The sequence below is a fragment of the Hippopotamus amphibius genome, chromosome 5 (assembly GCF_030028045.1).
Source record: "Hippopotamus amphibius kiboko isolate mHipAmp2 chromosome 5, mHipAmp2.hap2, whole genome shotgun sequence".
In the NCBI taxonomy this organism is placed as follows: Eukaryota; Metazoa; Chordata; class Mammalia; order Artiodactyla; family Hippopotamidae; genus Hippopotamus; species Hippopotamus amphibius.
Window position 1 is genome coordinate 171,103,897 of NC_080190.1, and position 23,890 is coordinate 171,127,786.

General features: G+C 52.8%; 1 protein-coding gene across 4 annotated transcripts in view; it reads right to left on the reverse strand.

Moving 5' to 3' along the window:
* Positions 1-23,890, reverse strand: part of TRAPPC9 (trafficking protein particle complex subunit 9) — a 490,667-nt gene that overhangs the window by 101,227 nt on the left and 365,550 nt on the right. For all 4 annotated transcript variants that reach the window (XM_057735071.1, XM_057735068.1, XM_057735069.1 and 1 more), the window contains 2 exons: positions 22,056-22,209; positions 7,996-8,086 (listed from right to left, as the gene is read on the reverse strand). In XM_057735071.1, coding sequence (XP_057591054.1) covers positions 7,996-8,086; positions 22,056-22,209 — 245 coding nt within the window. The remainder of the gene's footprint in view (positions 1-7,995; positions 8,087-22,055; positions 22,210-23,890) is intronic.

The following is a 23,890-nucleotide window of genomic DNA, read 5'->3' on the forward strand; positions in this document are numbered from 1 at the left end:
AGTGAGATCACAAACAAAACTCAACCCTACGCTTCATCTAAGAGAACCAATTCTCAAATGTTTAAAACAAAATAAGAGGCAACAGTACATCAGCCAAACAAAAAGAAAGCGGGGATGAGAGTTACAGTATCAGACCAGACTGAAATAAGGGCAAAAAACATTGGAGGAGCTAGAGAAAGGCACTTTAAATGGTAAAAGGCATGGCAAAGAGAATAATTGATGACATCTGTGCACCAAAGACCATCAGACTTCATACTGCATGTATTACAGGACAGACAGCTTCACGACAGCGGACAGAAGTCCATCAGGGTGAAGAGGACCCAAGTTAGCAGTAATTGTAATTTACTTCTCAAAGTCCACGGTAGATCCCATAAGCAAGGATCTTAAAAACCGAAGCAAATTAATAAGGTAGAGCTAAGTGATACATTTCAACTCAATACACTTAAAACAAGGAATATGCCTTCCTTTTAAATGTCACACACAAAAAAACTAACCACAAAGAAATCTCAGTAAATTCTAAGAGGTGAGAATAGTACTAAACTGATTACAGTGCTGTTACATTAGAAAGTTATAACAAAATGAGAAAACAAAACCAAAAACTATGTTTTAAACAATTCTTGGGATACAGATGAAACAAACTAAAATTGCAGAATGTCTAAAAATATCAAACATGAAAAATTTAAATACCAGAACATGGTTAAAGCAGTAATCATAGGAAAATTCATAGCCCCATAAAACTATACTAATAATAGGAAAATTTACATGAATGAATTAAATGTCCAACCCAGTAAGTGAGGGAAAAACAATATAATAAGCCCAAATAAGGCAGAAAGAAGAAATTAATAAAGATAGAAGAATCAATGAATTAGAAAAGAGAAGGGGGATAGAATCAATGAAGAAAGTAGATGATGTGTTAGCTCAATCAAGAAAAAGAAGAGGAAGCAAAATTATATAAAAGAAGCAAAAAGAGGGGAAAAACCCTCAGTTAAAGAGGCAGTTAAATACCTATAGAAGCTTTTTTTTTTTTTAATGAGCTATACAAGCTCTTTCTGAAGTCATAAAAATAAATATGAAAGATGTTCAATGGGTATAGGGCTGATTTTACAAGATGAAAAAATTCTAGAGATCTTTGGTATAATAATATAAATATAGTTAACACTACTTAACTGTACACTTAAAAATGGTTAAGATGGCAAACTTGCAATATGTGTTTTTTTAACCACAATATTTAAATAAACGAATGAACACAAGAAAATGACACTGAAGAGGATTATCCAAGCAAATATTAAAGTATACTATAAACTCATAATATACATACAAGGGTGATATTGGCCCACGGATAGACAGATTAATGGGAGAAAATCCAAAGATTTTGCTAAACATATGAGAAAGTGGCATTGCTTATTAGTGAAGACAGATCATTTATTAAGTGACTTGTGGATAACTAGACAGTTTTCTGGAAAAAGAAAAGGTGGCTGCATGCCTCACTGCTCACACCTTAATAAATTCCAGATAAATAAAAGATGTAAATATTAAAACAACTGAGCCCATAAAAGTATTAGAATTTTTTTAAAATGTAAGCTAAATGAGGAAAGTTTTTCTAAGTACGATACAAAAACATAAGGTTGTTTTTGTTTTTTTATAAAAGACATTGTTAAATTTAAATAAGTATCTTCCAGTTTGACTCACTCCTGGTAGGACCTGAATACTTACAAGGATATTTGCTGCAACAACATTTATAATAGCAGAAGATTACTAAGGGTCCATCAAAAGCTACAGAGTAAAATTACGATGCATCTTAAACTGTGGTTAAAAAGACTCTGGCAGCTCCACGTGCAGGTATGTGTGTGTATCCACCATGTATCAACAGAGAATGAGATCCAGACTATGTCATTAAGTAAGAAAGAAGGGACCTCATGGTGGTCCAGTGGTTGAGAATCCACCTTTCAATGCAGGGGACTCGGGTTCGATCTCTGATCAGGGAATTAAGATCCCACATGCTGTGGGGCAACTAAGCCCATGTGCTCTAGAGCCCATGCACCACAACTAGAGAGCCTGCTTCAACTACTGAGCTGGCACACCACAAGTAGAAAAGCCCAAGCACCACAACAAAGAGGCCAGGTGCTGCAACTAAGACATGACGGAACCAAATAAATACATAAGAAAGGAAAGCGGCAGAAAGCTCTCCCGCGGTATCCGAGGAGGAAAATACAGACATTTTATCTTCACAAAAAAAACAAATCACACAAACACTGACTGCATGCCTCACAAAGGGTCCATTTCCCTTCGAGGTTGCTGCTGATTCCTGGGGACACTGGATCAGTCTGTCAGCCTCTCCGAGCCCTACAGCCCCCCTTTATAGGAAGCGGAAGAGGAAGCATCAGCCATGGCCTTCTTGGAGGCCCAGTGTAATAATGAACACCTACAGCAGAGCTGGGGGGAATCAGCCAGCTCCCCGGGTGTTCCCTCCCCGCAGCTCTCCAATAGCACCCTCACTCCTTTGCCTCTGGGTCCATCTGTCACCTTCCCCCGAGGAAAGAGGCTGAGTGAGAGTCGCAAATGAGGGCCTTCCTTGGCCCCCCTCACAACCGCTGTCCCCCCAGGGCCAGGTCCATCTCAGTCGGATGCAGGAAGCTCACCGAGCACCTCCCTTAACCTGCCTGCACAGAGCTCTCAGTCTCAGGAGCAAGACAGACAAGTGAACAGGCAACCTGGGGTGGTGAGAGATATGATGGGGTGGGGAAGCGAGAGAGGAAGCCTTCCTGCTGGGAGAATGTCTAAGCAGAGCCCTGAGGGGTCCGGCAGAGCGATTACAGGTGGAGGAGCTGGAAGCTGGCCGAATGCTAACCCAACTGGTTTACGTGCCGTCCTCTGTCCTTCAGTTTTCCCCAGGGACCTGGCTCAGAGAGACATACCCTCTGGCCCAGCATCAGAACCCCTGGTCTGACTCTTGGTCCCCAGGAGCAAACTCCAGCCCAGCGCCATCCGGCTGCCTGGGTTCTTGGCACTGGGGTAGGACAAGGGCAGGGCTGGGGCTCACTCAGCCTGGCCCGCACGCTTAGGGTGGAGCTGGCCCTCCTAGCTGCCACGTCACAGCGGATCCAGAGGGATCCACGGTGAACTCATTCTCGTTTTCTCCTCGCCAGCGGGAGTGTGGATCAACACGGCCACCCTGGAGCCAAGCTGGCCACAAGCATGCAGCGCCTGCAGAGAACACCAGTAACGCTGCCGTGGTCACTGGCCCTTGGGGACTGATCTGAGGTCAAAAGGGCCGAAAATGTCCACCTCAGTCTCATGAATGGAAAAACCGGAAACCATTTTATCACCAGCTCGAGGAGATTGCCTAAGCGCACTTGCGCACATCAACACGGAACCATTTAAATGACATGGTAGAAGGACATCTGAGGACTGGGACTCAAATGGCCTTGACCCTGTGTGAGGAGGACGGCCTTCACCCACTGATCATTTGCATGTGGTCGGCAAGCACTGAGACCTGGTGGGTGCGGCCAACACTGCCTACTCCCCAGGCACTCACCGGGAGCTGGGGACAGTGTCTACAGGCCACGAGAACCTGAGGAGGGGAACGCACAGCAGGACACACAGCTCGGGTGTGGGGTGTGAACGCGTGGAGGTGGGGGCAGCGAGCAAGGGTTCCCCGGAGAACCGAAGTCAGGAGGACAGAATGGGGAGAAATCACAGGGCACGGGGACAAAGGCCTGGAAGAGAGGGCAGCTTCCTGATGGAAGGGAGAGCAGTGGAGGGAGCCCATGGCGCACACCTCGGGAGGACGGCGCTGGGAGAGCACACAGCGAGGGGACGGAGGCTGGAGGGGCAGGCGTGCAGGCTGGGCAGGGCCTTCTAAGCCTCATTAAAGATGCTCCAGTCTAACCTCAGGGATACGGGAGCCAAGGAAGTATTTTACGTGTTTAAGAGTGACGTCATCTGGGTCACATTTGGGAGGGTCACTTGGGGTGCAGTAAGGACCCCAGGTCGCAGGAAGCAGACGGAGGGCAAGAATAGCGGTTTGGGGGACCAATCATGTAATCTTCTCACTCACTAGTTTCTTCCATAAAACATAGAATAATGCTTCTTCCAGAAGGTTGTTATGAAGAATAAATGAGGCTAGAGAGTGACTTGACATGCTGCATGTAGAAAGCACTCCCCAAACGCAGCTATTCTTTTGGGAAAGTTTATCACAATTAAGCAGGCTCCCAAACGTGATTTTAAAACTAGAATGCTGGGGATCAACTAGAAGAATGGGGGTGGGGTGGAGGGGGTGTGGGAGGGCAGAGGAGAGAGAGGACGTCCTGAAGAAGGATGGGAGCAGGCTCCGGGCACCGCGGGGCCCAGCACCTCGGCAGCTCCCCCTGTGACTTGGGCCGAGGCTCTCGGGGTTCCAGGCAGTCAGCGGTGCCAGCCCTCAGCAGTTGTGAGGATGGGGAGGGCAGCTCACAGAGCACGCCTGGCACAGGGGGCCCACAGCAGGGCTGTCACCCACCAACAAAAGGGCAGAAGGAGCCCAGCTGATCCCACAGGGTCCTTCCCTGGTTAGGGGCCAGGAGTGGCCTGCAGCTGTTTCTTTGTATGGGGTGTTTTTTCAGTTTTTTTTTCCTTCAAAAAGAATGTAACTACTTTTATATCCTTTATAAATTTTTTCCATTTTTTATCAATTTACATATTTATATTTGGCACAGGTGCCAGAAGGACAGTGACTCAGCCTCTTGGCTTCCCTGCACCCACTGCCGGGCTGCTGGGCCGCGGACCCGATTCACTGGGCCCAGCAAACCTAGCCTGGCCGTGGGCCTGAGTGCTGACACTCCCACCCGGGGGCAAAGCCTGGAGGTGTGGGCTGTGGGGGAGAAATCCATAACCCAGCACCAGTGCTAAGGTGCCTGGGAAGGAGGCGGGGGTCAGAGGGCAGCTCAGCTGCCAGGGAGGCCTGGGCCACACACAGAGCCAAGACTGAGGCCCGGGGTGGGTTCAGGCCCTCGACAGGCCCGCCTGTGACACGGGACGCAGTCACCGTCACACAGCCAGCACAGACAGCTGTGCTCCCTGCCACCGCCCCACAGAGCAGTAGCAATTTCAGGGTGTCCTTGCTGAGGGAATGACCCCAAAACACAGAAACGCTCCATGTACAGCCAATGCAAGCAACTTACATAACAACAAACACCTCCCCAAACCACAAACATCCAAACACCAGAACAAGTACTAAGTTATCTTGTAACCACTTGATGAAATTATGGTGAAGACTTGAACAGCATGTGTAAGACATGTTTAGAACACGGGAAATAGTCATGTTTTGTCACGTGTAAAACAGGACACAGAAGTACAAGCACACTATGATCACCACCGTGGACAAAGTGTAAATTGGGGGACAGCAAGCGGACTTAGAAATGCATGAAAATGAAGTGAAATAGAGACTTTTTTTGGGGGGTGGGAAAAGGATAATTTTTCTCTATTCAACTTCTCTGATTTTCCCTGGCTTTCTACAATGAGAATATATTGCTTTCATGAAGTGAGCTAGTGGAAAGGTCAAGATTCCAGGGTGAGGAAAGCTGCCTTTGAGAAACCAGGAGGACAGCCCAAGTCATGGGGTGAGGAGCTGGAGCCCCAAAATGTTGGCTCCACTGCAGACGTGGCAGGCAGTGCGGGAGGTGATGTGCGCTGGGGCCAGGGATGAAGACCCTGCCCTGCTGCAGACGCATGGTGGGCTGGGGAGGCCAGCTGGGTGCAGGAGAGAAGCAGATGAAACTCACTGCCTTCCCTCGCGGGCCACTGCCCTGGAACTACGCTCACCACAGGGTGAGACAGTCACCCCAGAAACCCGGGCTCCCACAATGCTCACTCACCATCAATGACCAAGAGTCACACATTCACTCAACAGAACAGCTCAAGAGCCTTAAAAATGTGCACGTCTTTTGACTTAGTAACTCCAAAACTAGAAAACGGATCTAAGTCAGAAAATCAAAGAAACATGTGCATAAGGATACTCCCTGGAAACAGCCAGATACGGTAACAGTTAAATTAATCATGGGACTTCTCTGGTGGCGCAGCGGTTAAGAATCTGCCTGCCAATGCAGGGGATGCGGGCTCGACCCCTGGGCCAGAAGATCCCACATGCCGAGGAGCAACTAAGCCTGTGTGCCACATCTACTGAGCCCACGAGCCACAACTATGGAAGCCCACGTACCTACAGCCCATGCTCCACAATAAGAGAAGCCACCGCAATGAGAAACTCATGCACCACAACAAATAGCCCCTGTGCAGCAAAGAAGACCAAATACCACCAAAAATAAGATAATAAAATAAATCCTTAAAAAACCTAATTAATTAATTAATCATGACACTGAACAGGAAAATACTATACACTGTTTCTGGAGACTGTGGGTGTCTTGGACACAGGAACTGGGCCACACAGGACGCTGCTGGGAGCCCGAAAGCGCAGCACTGAGCTGCCTGCCACCGCGGACGCTACCAGAGAGACCTCCTGGCAGAAATGCCTTTCAGGTCCTGGTATTACTGTTTAAAAAGTCATGCATCTTCTCCAGGATGAAACCCTTAACACCTGCATTATTTGCCAACACACTGGTGTACACGTAACACGTGACAAGGAAAACACCTGTAAGGAGACCAGTGCAAACCCAGCAAGGGCCTCGGGCCTCTCCCAATGTGCCCCCACCCTCAATCTCTGGAATGAGTCAGACCCTCTAGGGCTCACTGCCAGACTGCTGGTGCCTTGGGGAATTTCTTTCTTTTGACTGACATGATGCCTTAATACCAGTTTCGTGTCATTGTGTTTCCTAGAGCTGGTTCCCTGGGGCCTGTGCCAGCCCCAGGGGCAGGAGGGCTGGGTGTCTGACCCTCCTCTCTGCCTCATATGATGGAAGTAGCTGGCTGGACCCAGGTCATCAAGACAAGACTTTCCAAACTAGGAAAGTGAGGGACACCCCCAGAGGTGCAAACAGTGACACAATCTGCAGAAACACCACGCCCCTCCTTCCACTCGGGCTGGACTAGCAAGGCGGGCAGATTCCACAGAAGGGGCCGTAGAACACAGCCCACTCATGGCTGCCGTGTTGGCACCACTCACAAGACCCCCAACAACCTTCACCCGTGGCGGCAGGGAGCCCAGCAGAGCAGGCGGCCCCATGCAGCGCGAGGGGCTCCCATAACCTGAAGGGGAGTGGGGGAATGCCGGGAGGAGGATCTGTTTCTCCCCTCAAGCCCCTGCATCTCTAGCACACAAAAGGGTGAGGTTGAGCTAATTAAGTGGAAGAAAGACCATATACTAATTTACAGTGGTTTCTGGGGTAAAGAAAAGAGAGAAGGTACATATATATGATAGTTTGCATTTGACCCAACATAGATTACACGATGGAATCATTTCCAGAGAATAATAAAAACTCTCACGTCAACAAAAAGTCTACATTTAGTTTGTTTCTCAGCAAAATTTTTTCACTGCTATTTAGGAAGACACAGACTGGGGTGAAAGTTCCAGGTGCAACAGACAGCTGATGTTCAAATACCTTGTGCTAAGTGCCACCTACGGCTGAGCACCAGGCTGAGTTAAGGTGTTTACCAAACAAACCCTTCCACATGGACATGGGGAAAAGCTGTCAGAGCTAGTCCAGGAGAGAGGTGGTAACCGCTCCCTCACCCTCGCTCCCTCCCACCACCCCACCACTTGAGATGCAGATACATCTGCAGAAGACAGGCCCATGCATACACCGTCAAGTGCCACCACGGAGGGCGGCAGACTCCGCAGCAACAGGACCCTGAGGGCACTTCCACACCCATCACCACGTCTGTGCTCAGAGGGCAGCGAGCCTGTTCACACCCCTGGGCCGAGCTCCGTGAGATGCAGGCACTGGTGCAGCAGCGAGCTCCCCGTTCCCCATGGTTCTCTGTGACATCAGTACACACCGCCAAACACGAGCTTGCACATCCTGAGAAAAGGAGCCCGTGCACCCAGAGGTGACGAGCGGTACTCACCCCACAGCAGAGGAGCCAGCTGCAGGTGCTCCAGGACCAGCTGGTTCAGGAGTCCTTCCACACTCGCCTCGCCTGTGCGCTTCAGAGAGGGGTGAGTGTCGTTAAGGAAAACTCCATGGCGGCAAGCCCTGGGCCAGGAGAAGTTCTAGAAGTTTCTTGACAGACTCCCAGACAGGAAATCTCCCATAATAGGTGGACGTCCCCCTCCTCTCAAGGGATGGTCTAACCAACCACAAGACATCCCCTGTGTGTGTGGGAAACAGGTACATAAATGTGTCAAGGGCCTCTCCCCCCTCCCCCCCAAATCTGGTAAATTGAGCTGTTACATGAAGAAGGGAAATCCACCAGGATAATTTTAATCCAACAGCTATTCTTGCTGGGGGAAATAAAGAGGAGGGAAGGTTGTTTTTCCTATAAAGCATGCAAACTGTGGCTCACTGTTCAATACAACCAAACGCATTTCTCTACATGTGTCAGTTTCATGCTGGTTTCACGTCTGTCGTGTTACGCATCTTGATGTAATTACACCTTATCAGGAACAGGCTCACTTATACGAGTTCATGATCGAGGAAGTCATACGGCCTCTCAGCAAGTATCAGTGGATGAAGAAATTAGCTTTAGAAACGCAGAAAATAGATGTCTCCAAGGTGCTAATATTAAACAGCCAGTGTGGTCCTCAGAAACAGATCTATAAACCTCTTTCCCTTTTCCTACATAAATTAAAGACCCGGTATTTAAGTTGCAATAAAAAAGGAAGAATGCAGTTTCTGACATTCTCTGGTGACTAGGGAAGTGGGGGAAAATCCCATTACTTTCTTCCTTTAGCAAGTTAACTGCAATCAACAAACAAGAGTGTGTCTGAAACAAGACAGGCATGGTGACAAGCACTGAGGACACTGAAATGATGGGACACGGACCCTGAACTTGAGAGGCTCCCATTTCAACAAAGATGACACTATAGGAACAGACCACTGCGCTCGCCCAGCCTGAGGACAGCCACGTCAGGATAAAGCCACGCAGGCAAAGGAGAATGGGCCAGGGAGGCGAGAGAGGGGTCCCAAGTCCCCAAGGGAGTGAGGACCAGAGCTCCCGGGTTCCTCCTGCCAAAGAGGGACATCCCAGCCCTCAAACAGCCCAGCTGAGCATCACAGAAAGCTGTTCAGACAAGAGGGCTGCCCAAGAGAGCCAGCTGGCCATACATGGTGACGGGCCTCAGACAGGAGCTCAGGTTGAGCTGTCAGCGTCCAGGACGCGCAGGAGCCCCTACCTACCTCTCCAGCCCCCGGTCCTGCTTTGGCTACCTCGGACCTGTTTCCGTTCTTCCAAAACACCACGTGCTCTCTCAGAACTCCACACCCTCCACATTCTGTGCTCTTTCCCTGGAAATGCTTTTCCCCGTCCTCTTCCCCCTCCTCACTGTACTCTCATCTCAGACCTCGCTTCCTCCAGGAAGGCCTCACTGAGCTGTCTCTGCTCCGAAGGCTCTCGGCATCCCCGTGGCAACCCGCACCAGAAGTGTGTGTCTGCTGCTGTGGGGCTTCACCACGAGCCTGTGAGCAGTGTGAGGGCAGAGCCCTCATCCTGGGGCCCGGATTGGTGCTGGGATGTCGTGCCTGCTCCGCGCACACTGTCTGAGGACCGAAAGAGCACTGGTGTGAGTCAGCATCCCCGGCAAGTGGTGCAGGGGCCATGTGTGTGTGTGTTTCTTTCCGTTTTCTTTCCTGACTCTCTCTGGGAGTTGCTTTCACTTACATGAAATTAAGACTTCAGAATATGGCATATTACTCCCTCTTGTTTAAGAAAAAAAAAATTTCACGCCAGGCTTTTGAGACTGATCACACCACAGTGCTTGAAGAACAGAAACAGTGCCTAACAAACACAGCCAGGATGAGGAGCTTTGAAATGATTAGTTAGAAGAGCAAGTTGGCGTGTGAGTAATTACAAAGTTGCCAAATGGCACTGGGGCTTTCGAAACCATTCCAATAGCATATTTCTGTATTAATTTGCTTTCGGACATGAGCCATAAAATTGCACAGCTGAGCTAATAAAGCTAATCACCTGCTGGCCCATCCCCTCCCCTTCAGCCGCATAAGCCACCAAGACAGTTTTATGTCTGAGCCTGGACATACCAACGCAACCCTGGCTGACCAGGCAGCCACTCTCACAGCCCAGGTGACAGTGTTGCAGTGAGGACAGTGGATGTGGACGGGGCTCCCCCTCCTCCAGCATGTGGACTCTGGCATTTGGGGCAAGAGGCCAGCAAAGGATAATGCCGGTAACCCCTATCACGTCTGCCAGAAAGAGTATTTCCAAAGTGGGTCCCGTGAGGGAGGCTGCAGTGCTAAGTGTTTAACGTGTATCTTCTCAATTTAATACTCCTTATTTTTAAATTAAGGCTTGAGAATGCGGTGGGTATAACATAGGGACTATTATTTCCACGTCAGGGATTTTTTTAAACTCAGGCCCATGGGGATAACAAGAAAGTAGACACGGCTAGAAAGTGGCAGGACCGAGGCCGTCTGACCCTGGAGCCCATGCTGCAGCCCCCATTTTCAGACATTTTACTATAAACACTGTATTGATTCCTCACAGTAAACGTGGAAGCCAGGACCCATGATCCCCACTTGCTAAACGAGGATCCTCCGTGCACAGGGCCTGGGCCCAGCCAGGACCCTGCCGCTGCAGGGGCAGAGTCACTGCCTGCTCCCAGCACGGAGCTTGGCCAGCCTCCTTCCTCCAGCCTAGAGGCAGGCCCGCCAGGAGCTCTCCGCGGTGCTGAAGAGTCTGTGTCCTCTTTAAGCCCTTCCTAGCCACCCTGGGACACAGCAATTAAGTTTTCAAGTCAGCCAATGGGCTCTGCCCCCAAGATCTACTCCTGTCCCTTCGGAGGGCAGGGACAGTGCAGCAAGGGGACTGTGGACCACTGCTGGTGCCAACCAGGATTTGCAAGTCTCCTAGGCACACCCATGAGTAATGACAGACAAGCCCTATGCACCTGGAACATAAGCAAACCGAAGTGCCCAACTCTGTTCACCCAACTCACACTCATTCTTTCTCTGAAGCCTCCCATAGGCGGCTTCTGGCCGCCTCCAAGGAGACACACTGTCCCTTCACAGTGCCCTCTGCGCCCGCCACTTCCTGTCTCAAAGCCATGCCGAGTTCCCTGGAGCCACCACAGTTCACTCATGCCCGGAGGTGGCGAGCCACGAGGCGCAGGCTGGCCCTGGCTCAGTTTAAACTTCCGCTGCCATCCCTCCCTTAAACTTGCCAGGCGATGAGCGGGCAGCCCTGCCGTCCCAACTGCTTGGCTGCTTATTTCTGCAAACGAGTAAGAAAGACTTCAGAGGGCCGCTTGTGGCTCCAAGCCTGGGAGAGTACGGGATGTGCCCCCGGTCAGCACACTGTGCCTGGCACACAGCAGGTACTCAATCAACGCCCACTGCTACTCACCGAGCACCCACGTACCTGCGGATAACCTCACATGCTGCTCACAACCCCGAGGGTGAGGAAATCCCTTCACGGATGCGAAGCTGCACAGCCAGGAAGGGAGGGCGTGAGGATCCAATTCAGCCTTCAGTTCCAGGTGCAGCACCCTGTCCCCACCCAGCCAGCCTGGCCATACAGCACACGCTCCCAGTGAGACCAGCCTCAAGGTGCCTCCAAGGAGCAGAACCTCAGGGTGCCACGGAGCCTTGGGAGGCAGCTTGCTGAGGGCAAGAGTCCCTTGGACCCTGGATGGTTCACGTTTCCTCCTGTGAGGTAATCTATGAGGCTCCAGGGTGGGACCAGAGGGTGGTGGGGACACAGATGTGTTCAACAGTGCTGGCTTAAACCCATAAAGGGCACGGGTTTATCCCTAGAGACAAAACGACGGTGTTTAGCTCCCAGACAACATGGCATGTGTAAGCGGGTCCCCTCCTGGGAAGGGGGGCAGGCTGCCACCTGCAGGGAAGGGCAGCCCCAATCTGACCAGCCTGAGCACCAGCACAACACCCGGCAGGCTGCTGTTCAGCTCTGGGCTCCCTGCCTGACTCCCACGTAGCACCGGCCACCCTGGGCCACGGATATTCACTGCACGGCTGATTCCCTGACTAGGCCGTGGCGAGCACGTGGCGGCCAAGACCAGGCTTCCCGTCACCAAGTCCCTAACTCAGATCCGCATGGCCGGGAGGCAGTAAAAGTCAACCAAATGAGAGAACTTTTCCAGGAATAACGCAGCAGTTTTAAGTTACGACCTCCAGAGGCCACAGCTTATCCACAAACCACTCCCCGCACAGTTCGGGTTAGGGAGCATCTGCTGAGCGCCTCGGCTGCCTTGGCCTACGGGGGCTCCTGCCCACCAGCAGCCGCTGTCATTCCACCCCGGGTGTGGCCAATTTGCGCTTCACGCCCCGCCCCTCACAAACGAGAGGCTCTTCGGAGACAAGAGGGGACACCGAGGTGATGCATGTGACACAGCCCCAGCTCCGATGGTAGCATGTCTCAATCCCCTCTTTGAACCTAAAATCTGACTAGAAGAGAGGCTTACACATTTAAAAACCAGAAAACAAACAAAGATACACAATCAAGCATGCAGGGTAACTCCCAGGCTCAGCGAGGCCTCGTGCTACCATCCTTCACACACTAGGCTCACAGTGGTGCCCCTGCTCTGGTTTCCCCAGTAAACCTGCAAAGCACAAGCAGGTGTCAGGCAGCCCACAGCCCCATGGGGACCGCGACCCTCGCAGCTCCTCCACTTCAACTCAACACCCTTTAAAGCCCTGGCCGAGAGCTGAGGAGCAGAAGGACGGGAGAACACAGAGGCACACCTGCACGTCCTGTCTTTACAGACTCCCCCACCCATTTCCAAGAGCAGGAGGCGCAATCCTGCAGCACAGAACCAGGGACGTCCTCAGGGACGCCCCACACCGAACGAGAGGGTGGAGAGGAGAGCAGGTCGTCTTTCCACCAGAGCCAGCTCCCTAAACCCAGCCGGCTCACATCTGCCCCTTGCTGGAGACCCTGAAAGCACTCTAGGGATAAAACCCCAGCTCCCCAGCACATGATGCAAATGCCCTGTGATCCCCCTCCCTCCACCTCTCCCCTGGCTGACCCTCAGTGCACACCAGCCAAGCCAAGCCAAGCCAACCCACTGGTACCAGTTATACCAGACAGGCTGGTTCCTGCCTTGATGCCCTGACTCCTGCATCCCCCAGCCTGGAACCCTCCTTGGCCTTGTCTTTCTGGAGACCACCACCCCTCTCGAGCTTAAACTTCACCTCATCCGGGATGCCCTCTACCATCCACCCCCAACCTAGGAATCACCCCTGCCTCCCCCTATACCCCAGGCTGGGAGTGCTACACCCTGCAGTGCATCAACGCTGCACTTGACCCCAGGAAGTGCATCTGCTCCCATGAGCCTCCCTACCAGTGGCCGGACCTGGATTCACACCAGGGTATCAATACCTACATGGGGGGCTGTGGTAGCTGCTGGGGATGAAAAGACCAACCAGATGAGATCCTTCCTACTTTTAAGAAGCCAAGCCTCTTGTGCGAGGATCATATCTTAGTGTTGTTATTAGCTACCCATCATTGTTAATTATACTTAATTAATCAATATCTGAGCAGAGGTTTTTTGTTTACAAACATTGTCATGCATGTTGTCTCAGCTAATCTTCTACGCGTCTTGGGAACCATGGGTATTTGTTTCCAAATCTTTGAAAACCACCACCAGATGCAAGGAAAAGGCAGACGGTTAATAAAACACCTTCCGTCTCATTTCCTGCTAGTCCATTAGCAGTGAAATATTCAGTCATGTGCTGCAATCAAAGGACCGTTTGAAACCATGGAGCAGTTTTTGCGACCCTGCCTGTGTATATGGAACTGAAGTTTACCACGCCCCCGTCTGACACTCTAGAAAAAAATGACTGTTCAATCAGCGCTTCCCCTGGGGAACGTGCAACCCGGCAGGTGGCAGGCTGGGTCCTCTCGGGGGAGAAGGAAGCAGTGGGCTCTGAACACCTGGTTGTTACACGTGATCTACTGAGACCCAGCCCGTGAGAGCAGCTGGCGCAGACGTTTCTAATCTGGCTCCTAGGTGAGGGTTCCAGGGTGGGGGGCTCACTGGGAAGCAGGCCTGCACCTCAACACCCCGCCCCCACCCAGGAAGATGGGCTGTCTGCACCCCACGTGCCAGCTCTGGCGTGATAACCGCAGGTGCGGGGACTTCACCCAGCCCCACTTCAGCTCAGATGAATTAGCAGATTGTCACAACTAGAAATTACACTAATGGAAAGTCTGCTTTAGGTGATTCATGAGCCTCTTTCCCGTGACTCTCTTTTCCAACTTGCTTCGTGAACTTTGAGAATGCTGATGCTGGGCTGTTCTCATCCCACAGGGGCACTGGCGGGAGTCTGGGCTCAGCTCCCTGGGCAGCACCACGCGGCGCCGGAGAGTCTGCAACGGTTCGGGGCTGCAGATCTTGCTGGGTGGTAACAGTCGAGTCCCAGGACGGAGGGCAGGCCGAGTGGAGAGAGCGCTGCGGGAGCTGTGCCAATCAGCCGCGTGCCCAAGGAACGCTGCGTCTCTTTGGCTTCACCTGAAAGACGGGGATAACCTGAGGGCCTTGGCAGAGACCAGACACTCTTCTGCGCTTCTCCCAGCACAGAGCTAATAAGAGCACAGACTCCGAAGCCAGACAGCTGCACGGGCATCTGAGTTCTGCCGCTCACGAGCTGAGTGACCTGGAATAAGTGGGGTAACCTCACAGCACCTCAGTTCGCTCATCTGTGGAACGTGGATAAAAACGACTTCACAGGTTTTTGTAAAAGCTGAGTAAATCTAGGTAAATAGCTGAGAACAGTGCCTGGCATCCAGTAAGTGCCGTAAGGTGTTAGCTGTTACTTAAGCGCTGTAATGTATGGTTCTATCGATACTATATGAGATACACATGCTCACAATAACTGTCACACCAAAAGCGCACAGAACGTGTAGGTTCGTGTGCATGTTCACACACACAGATCTGGAGCTTTGCTTTGCACACCACAGGAAAGTCCTCCCCCATGCGTGCAGACCAACCGAACCTGAAATCTACGCTCTCTGTGTACCAAACCCTGATTCCTTTCAAAGTAAGGTCAAGGTGAGTGTATGTGGATTTGGACACTCCCTCGTCCGCTGGGGCTCAAGGGCCCGGGCGACGTCACGGCCTCGAAGGTCCAGAGCAACGCCCCCGTTGGGCTGGCACGGCTTCCCACCGTGAGGACTAAAGGCCTCTGACCAAGTCATCACCCACAGCTATAAACACGTGTTCCCTGAAGACAGATACAAGATGCAACCCTGCACGTGACTGAAGATGATCTAGAATCCTCTGTACTGATGATGGGAGCTGCTTGTAGTAAAACTGGTTTTCATAAAACTGTCTCTCCTAACACGACTATGAGAAAAACCTAGCGCACTGTTTTAAAGGAGTCTTATCTAAAAATACTTAATTTCTCTCAGGGGATGAGAAGACAGAGCTCCATGGGAAGCACCTTTGAGAGTTAGCTAGAAGCCAACTAGAGGGGCTGAGGGGCATCTCAGGCAGCCCAGTGCAAACAGCTAGGCCTCTGCCCCTGCTTTAAAGGGAGGGGGAGGGGCGGCGGAGGCGGGGCTCGGCTATTGGCACATTCTCCGCACGGGCGTGGCCGTGTGCCAGGTGGCCTGTCCTCGTGGTCACCAACCAAACTGAGGACGTCGTGCCTAGAGTCTTACAGGGTTGCGAAACGCCAAGTAAAACCTGATGACAAATACCACAGCCGCCGTTGAGCTTCTGGGATTTATGGAGGTGACTGGTGTCTGTGAGGCCAAACACTGCCACCATCCGCAGCGCGGCCTGGGAAGGCAGCCCCTCCCAGGGGCACGAGCGCACTCTCGAGAGAACAGCCACACTACCCCACGTCCTCCCACTTCCCAGTTACCTGCGACTGTGAGCCCTCAGCACGCCCTGCCCCCCCCCCCAACATTCAAGCCCCCCTCTGGGCTCCTGATTCTTAGGCACCTAAAGCTAAGTTTGCCTCTGGGCTCCTTGAGCCTCTGCCTCCCCCTCGAGGCAGCCAGATGGTTCCACACGATCTCCAGACAGAAGGCGGGACACGCGTGCTTATCAGACCACCTGGCCGAGACGCAGCCCAGATGGTTCAGGCCACCGGCTCCGTGGGGATCTGCTGAACTGGGCACCCAGTTCCTGTCAGGAAACTTAGGGCTGGATTCTGATAGGTCAGCAGGCACCTCGCCAACCCCTGAAACGCTCTCCGATGGGAGATTTGCAACAAAAACGAGGAAAGCGAGAAGGGGCCCTGACACCAAGCATGCTCCAAGCATCTCCCACAGCTGTTTCCACTGTAGACCGTCTGTGCAAGGCTGCCCCCTGGAAAGGCAGTTAGGCTTCAACTAAGACGAACCCTGCTGGTTGCAAACTCCCTTCCTACTGAAGCTCATCGCTGCACTCAGCTAGTGCAGCCAAACTGGTGACCACTCCGTGGCATCAGTGAAATGGAAACCATTCATTCACCAATGGTTTCAGTACCTCCGTGATAAGGATTACGCGCAGGCAGGGGCGGGGAGGAGAGGGCACGCCCGGGCTCCTTGGGCAGAGCCACACCCGAGCTCGCTCACCAGTGTTCCCGGTGCCAGGCACAAACCCCAGCACATTGCAGGGCATCAGAAAAGAGCTGCTGCATGGCCTGACCCTGAGCGTAGCGCAGCCTGGCAAGGGAGACAGTCTTGGGAAGAAAACAAACTTTCCTGGGCTCTGTAAGCATGATTCCAAACAAGACTTAAGCACTGAGAGTTGCAGGAGCCCAGAGGAGGGGTGGTTCCAGCCAGGGCCACATGGGAGGGGCGGCAGAGAGCGCTCCATGGAAGAGCGGACACGTGAGGCCAGTTGTATGGGATGACCCACACCTGCTCCAACGCTGACGCTGGTTTCTCCTTCCCTGAATTACCGTGGAAAGTGAGAACAGATACGGTCAGCTTCCAAATGTCCCCAAACCAGCCACTCCAGGGGAGTCTCAGAACTGCTGTCCCGGCCCCTTCCAGGCAGGCCCCAACAGAGGCAGAGGTGAGGATACAGGGGGAAAGTCATGGGGGAGGTCTGGTCTAGCGTCCCCTGTCCGGGAGAAGCCTCACCTGAGGCCGGGTCACCTGAGCAGAGCCGGTCTTCCGGCAGGAAGCGGGGGGCTCACCTGTGCTGACACCTTCTAGGGTCAGGAGCCATGACTGCACCACACGGGAGGGGCCTCACTTCAGGCTGACCTCAGTTAACAGGAAATAACACAAGTTCCGGGATCCTGCTATCCAGCTCCCAACACCATCTCAGGTGAGTTACTTCCAAAATTATTTACTTTTTTTAAAAAGGGGTAGGTGCTACCTGTTATGTGGATTTGAGGGAAAATCCCACGCCTGTCTGGCACCCGTCTGGGACCAGAAGGGCGCATACAGTTGTTAGAACGGAATCTGACGGCAGCCCCAGAGCAGGAGCCTCACAGTGCTGAACAGAAGAGGACCCTGGCCCGACGGCACCACCTCCCTGCTGGTGCAAGAGGCAGCAGAGCCAGGCCTTCCAAGCCGGGGCTCCAGCCTCCCACGACGTGGCATCTTTGGTCCCAGCCCAAAGTCAAATGCAGACCATCACTGGGTCACGGGCGGAGGTTACCTGCTACCGACAGAGTTCAGGGAGAGTTGGCTGTGTGAAGGTTTCCTGATTTCAGTAAAAATGGCCCCAAAGTGGCAGCTGGAGGGTAGAAGAAGGTGAAAAGGAGACGACTGTAAAGCAAGGATGTGTTTATCCAGAAAGCACCGATGCTGCCTGTGTGGGCCGCCCCGCCCCCCAGGAGCCGCACAGACGTCACCTCACGTGAGTTCCTCCTGAGAGAGGGGAAAGCGCGGCAGGACAAGTCCCTTTAAAAGTCACCAGGCTGAGGCGGCAAAAAAGGGAAGAGGATGGGCTTCAGGACACGTTATCGCGTGTGAGGAGTCCTTCGTCCTGGGTAGAGTAAGGACCAAGGTGCGGGAACAGGAGAAGCCCTGGCTGTGGCGGGGCAAGCGTGATGGCGGGGAGGGTGCTGGTCCTGCAGGCTCCTCGTGGCGACTGCCGCCCCACTTCACGGGAGGAAAGGGAAGCCAGGTGGGGAGAGAGTGCCTGCCGGCCCGCGTCCAGCTCTGCGGCCCGGTGTCCCTTGCCCAGCCCCGCCGACAACACTCTACGTAACTGACACACAGGAGCCGCGCGAGCAGCGGTTTTCATAGCAGTGATAATAACAGAAATGATAAACAGCGTTTCAGAAAAGAGAGAGGTATCTTAAACCTAAGGGGAAGGAGCAGCATTCAGTACATCAGCTCACCTGGCTGGGCCCAGGGCCAGCGTGTAAACGCCACCTCAGAACCAGTGAACTGCAAGGGTTGAAGACACCACTGGGCCGCTGGTGCTCACCACTCCTGGACGGCCGCCTGCCCTCCACCCCCTCCTCCACACGAGGTCACCCTGTCCTGCAGAGGTGGGTCTCCTGACCCCCCCATGCAGCCTGCTGGGACCCTTGGGCTGTCAGCTCTCAGGGTTACCAGGCTCCTTGTAATAAAGCCTGCCTTGAACTTGTGGCCGCCAAGGAGGGGTGTGGGGTGGGGGAGGGATGGACTGGGGTTAGCAGCTGTAAACTATTACATATAGAATGAATAAACAACAGGGTCCTACTGTTCAGCACAGGGAACGATAGTCAATATCCTGGGGTAAACCATAATGGAAAAGAACATAAAAAAGAAGGCATATATGTGTATAACTAAGTCACTCTGCTGTACAACAAATTAACACATGGTAAATCAACTATACTTCCATTAAAAATAAATTTAACAAAAATAATTAAAAAGCCTGCCCTGCATCTTTCACAGAGCAGTGATGAGGTCAGACGAGAGGACGAACCTGACAGCACAGCTGGGGTGTTCTGGGAGGGAGGGACATATCCTCACTGTCTGCAGGGAGGCCGGGCTCTGCTAGAGCGCCCTGGAGGTCAATGCTCACAGCAGCTGCGGGCACGACCCGAAGGAGGAGGCCAGAGGACCTAACCTGTGTCTTTAGAAGGGGAGTGGGGGAAAGGCAGGCAGGCCAGCCCACCTCCTTCCCCGGTCTGCATCCAGTACAACCAGTCAAGGGAGCGACTCAGGTCCCGAGTGTGCGTCAGGCTCTGCCGGCCCTCGCTGCAGGAATGCTCCTGTCTCGACCCTCTGGGGCTGCACTGCCAGTGTCCGTCTCTGCACCTGCCCCTCCCACAGGCTGGGGGCATCTCCAGGGCCCAGCACCCGGAAACAACAGTACGTACAGACTGCTAGCCAGGTACAGAGCGGGTCTGGGGCTCCCGATATCCCCACCCCTCACCTGGATGTTACAGACGTTACCCAGACAGGGGTGCCCACACCGACCACAAGAGCCAAGGTTTCCTTTAAAACACGTCTATCCAGCCTTATGTGCTACATGTGAGCCATTTTTATTACTACAGATGGCTGTCAAATTAGGCTTAATTTTTTTATGAAGTCTAAATATTGAGAAAATATTACAATGCATAACAAAATAATTAGCCAGTTCAATCTTTGGTCTTTCCATCTGCTTAAATTTAGGTTTACAATAGCAAAAGTCTGCTATTCATCCCATGCCAGATGTCATCACCAGACAGGAGGGCGGGGAGGGAGGGATTGTCCATAATTCTCTTCACTCAAATTCACCTGCGGGGACTGTCTTCCGACCAGTAAATCTAGGAGGCAGGTGGGCCTGGCACACGGCGGGCATCCAGTAAGGATTTGTTACATGAATTATTAATCAAACACCGCACAGGGAAGTCAGCTTCTTAAAAGAATCAGGCTAACAGGAGAGAAACCCAAAGACATTTCAGTACGTTTTCAACAACAATCTTCAAAGCGCATTAGAGTTTTGGTGGTCAACGTAATCCCATTAGAAGGCAAGGACTACAGGCTCCAGCAGGCTGATGGGTTCAGTGCCGGCTCCTCCCCTTTCTCTGCGGGAACTCAGAGGCGGCTGCATCAGTAAGAAGCGGGAACAGATGCCCTGGGAGCTGTCGAGCAGGTGCTGAGGACCACGTGGGCCCCGGGGGCAGCACCAGGAAATGACACTCGCCCAGTCTCTGTGGACCTCGGGGAGGCAGGGCCCCCCCTTCCCAGAATAAGACCCCTCAGGAGAGTGAACCCTTCCCACCGGGTCCCCCAAGCACACCGCCCCTCCTCCCCAGGCGCGGGCTGAATCACCTCTAGCGGGGCCTGCCTGGCTCTGCACCAGCTCCTGCGTGAAGCTAAGCACCTCCTGCTCACAAGGGGACCCCACTCAGGAAGTGCAGACCCCCATTCCCAGAAAGACCCCTCCCGGCTCCAGTGTCAGGACGTAGATGCCAGGACTGAGCACTAACTGCCTCCTTTCACAACCCCCCCCCCAGCCCCCCTCCCACCCCACAGGACATGAGCACCTTCACGAGGCTCCCCATGGGGACCCCAACTGGCGGGTGAGCACTCTGCTGGCCTCCCCACCTGGGTGGGTCCCCGGATGCAGCACTTCCTGGCTGGACTTGCGGTGAGTCAGCGCACCTTGCTGAGACCCTGCTTCCCCAGTGGAACAAGAGTGCCGACCAGAGAGGTGTGAAGAATTAACCGAGGTGAGGGATGCACCTGGGATGAGCCTGGGACGGGGCGTGGATGCCACCCTCCTCCGTGCTACATCACCACTCACTCACCAGAACCAGCTGACGACCCCGACTCTGCTGAGCGGTGGGGGCACCGAGGGAAGGGGGTTCTGGTGGTCCCCACCTTTTCACTTCTCTCTGTACGGAAGACAAATGCCTACCTCCACCACACTTGCCTGGCTCCCTCCGTGAGCCCGAGTGCTCTATTTTTACCGTCTAGTTCTCAAAGCTTTCCATCTACAGCGCTTTTTCTGTCACAAGCTCCTTGAGACACGGCTCTTGTCTACCAAGCCCAGATTCACATTAACTGGTGTGAAGGAACTTGCCTCGGTCCTGGAAACCGCGCCTCCTACAGCCCAAGGATATTTCCAGAATCCAGGGTGATGGTCTGGAATAATCTGAGACCACACAACAGGCTGCGACCATCCCATTTGCACCGAATCAATGTGTGAACAAGATAATTAACAGACATTTCCATCAGAGTTTGGAGTTCCTGGGAGACACTATGAGCGAGCCTTCCTCTCACACCATGAGAACTGTGGGGCATTTCCCACCCTTGTCCCCTTGATAAACTTCTACTCACCCTTAAAAAGCCCACGCTAATGTCCCCCCCTCTGTGAAGCCTTCCCTGATTGCCCTGCACCCAGCAGCTTCGTCCTCATAACACTTGGCACAACGCTCTGTCCCTGCTGCCCGGCCATGCATTTACTCTTCAGATGGCATCCACCCCTCTCGAGACCACGCAATCGCATGAGGCCCCGTCTCTGCATCTCAGCCTTTCGGGCCGCCCGCTACACACCTGACCCAAAGCAGGTGCTTGGTAACAATTAGTGAAAAAACACATAAACAGGTGAAGCTGGGGTTTCTCTAGATTCCCACTCATCTAACTGTCTACCACGAGCCAGGCACGGACCCGAAGCTCGGGGCAGGGCCAGTTATTTTACGAAACCGTCTCTTATAGCACAGTCCTCCTAACCGCCACCCCGGTCTTTTCAAAACGGCATCTGTGTGCCTTGCTGAGCTGTACAACCTGATTTCAGCTTCCCTGACAATCGTACCCAGCGTTCAACTGTCAGCATGTGGAAGCCCTCAAGCCCAGCACTGACAGGTGGCCGTCAGAACCTGTCACTAACACGAATCTCAACACCGACAAGAAACACGCGATCCAGCATCAGCCCCAAGGAAGCCTTTCCTCATCCTGGACCAGAACTCCACTTGTGGGGCCCTGGACATGATGGGAGGGTAAGAAAGGGGCACTCTTGGTCCGCATCTCCCCGCCGTGCCATTTCTGAATTATCTGTGGCTAGCGCTCAACAGCTGAGCCCTCTGGGGTCCTCAGGTCCGGGGTGGGCGCCGGGAAAAGGATATGATGGTCCAGTGGATGTCCAGCTTGCTGTTGATCTCCAGGCCTCGGGCTTCCTGCCTCTCCTCCTCCAGCTGCTTGGAATTTGCAAACTGCCCCTTCTCCCCAGGGGATTCTGGGAAACTCTCAAAGTTGAACTTGTCCACTTGAATAGCCATTCTAAAAGAAGGGGGAAACACAGCAGAGAATTAATCAGGAGGGCAATTTCTTCTGCGGGCTGCTGGAGAATCAGCACATGCCAGCGTGAGACAGGATAATGAATCATTATCGTTAGTAATTCATAACGGATTTGTTCCAAGAAAATGAAATAACTGACTCCCAGGGTAGCACCGGCTTCATCGCTGGTTCAACACAGTTTAGCACTGAAGACACAGTCAGAGAGTCCAACCCCAGAAGGAAATCTGAATTCTGGAACAGGGCAAGGCAGAGAGGAACCAGACAGAAAATCAGAGAGGACTGGCGATTACTTAGCCCTGGGGCCCCAAAAGCCCAGTGGGAACTGCAGCCTCATCATCAGAGCCCTGCCTGCCACCTCACACTTCATCCTCAGCCAGACGGACTTGCTCACACATGCTGTGTCCCGCCAGCCACACGGTGCCCCGCCAGCTGCAAGCACCCCACCTGCCCACTTTCGGCCCCTGCGCCCAGGACCCCATTCTCCCTCCAGGTCTCTGCCCAGGCATCACCTCCTCTACAAAGGCTCCCACGCTGCTGCTGTGTCCTGCACTCTCAACCTTGGGGCAGTTTCCATCACACACCACGCCCTTCCTCCCTTGGTCTTTGTGCCCATGGCTCCCCACGAGGAAATGTCCTTCTCCTGACCCTTGGCACCGCTGGAGCCTTCCATCCTTTAGATTTGAGCTTAAGAAAGGCCTTACCAGCCCTCCTCTCCACAGCGGCTCTCTCCCATCCCCCCTCGCCTTACTGCCCGTCACGGCATTCAATCTATTTCTACAGTCCCATTTACCATGAGCTGTAAATATTTACGTCTGGACTTGTTAGCTGTCTATCAGTCCTACCAGAATTCAGCTCCCTGAGGGCAGAAGTCCTCTTGTCTTGTTTACCAGTGTATTCCAGGCCTAGAAGAATGCCTGTTTGGCACACTGTAGTAACAGGTTCAAAGAAGAAATGAACACGTGAATTAAGACCCTTCCCTAATACCCCAGGCCGAGGTTTACCTCCCCCTCCCTACTGCTGCCCAGCCTGCACACCTGTCTCCACGTTCAGCTGCATCCCCTGCTACAGCACCTGATCTGTGGAAGGCAGGCAGGCTCTAGCCAACCGCCCGCAGCCTGCCTCCACTCCCAGGCCCCGGCCCCGGACGCTCACATAGCCAGGGGCTGTGTGAAATCCTATCTCTTGCCAAGAAATCAGGCATACAGCAGGTACTCAGCAAAAATGTGTTACAAGTATGGATGAAGAAAGAGAGGGAGGAAGGAGGGGGTTCCTTCATGTCAGGCCCTGAAGATGACTGTCACTCAATGGATAAAAGTAGGCATTTTATTTCATAGTCTGGGCTGTGGCCAAAATATTCCGCTGAACCCCAGCACGCTCTAATTGGCCTTTGGAGCTTTTTCCTTTAACAACCAGAAACTGGTATTCTGGGTGTATAAATATAAGATTAAACCCAAGGAAGAGGTCTTGAGAGCTTGGAAAGAACTAGTGGAATGTCAGGAAATCCACAGCATCTGGCCGGGAGCAGGACGTTCAAGGGTCAGCTACCCAAGAGTTAGAGGCACTTCTGTGTAAGCACAGAAAGAGTGCATTTCATACCAAAGACCACATTCAAAAAATCACATTTGCCATTCTTTTCTGATTATACAAGTAGATAGGCTTTCTG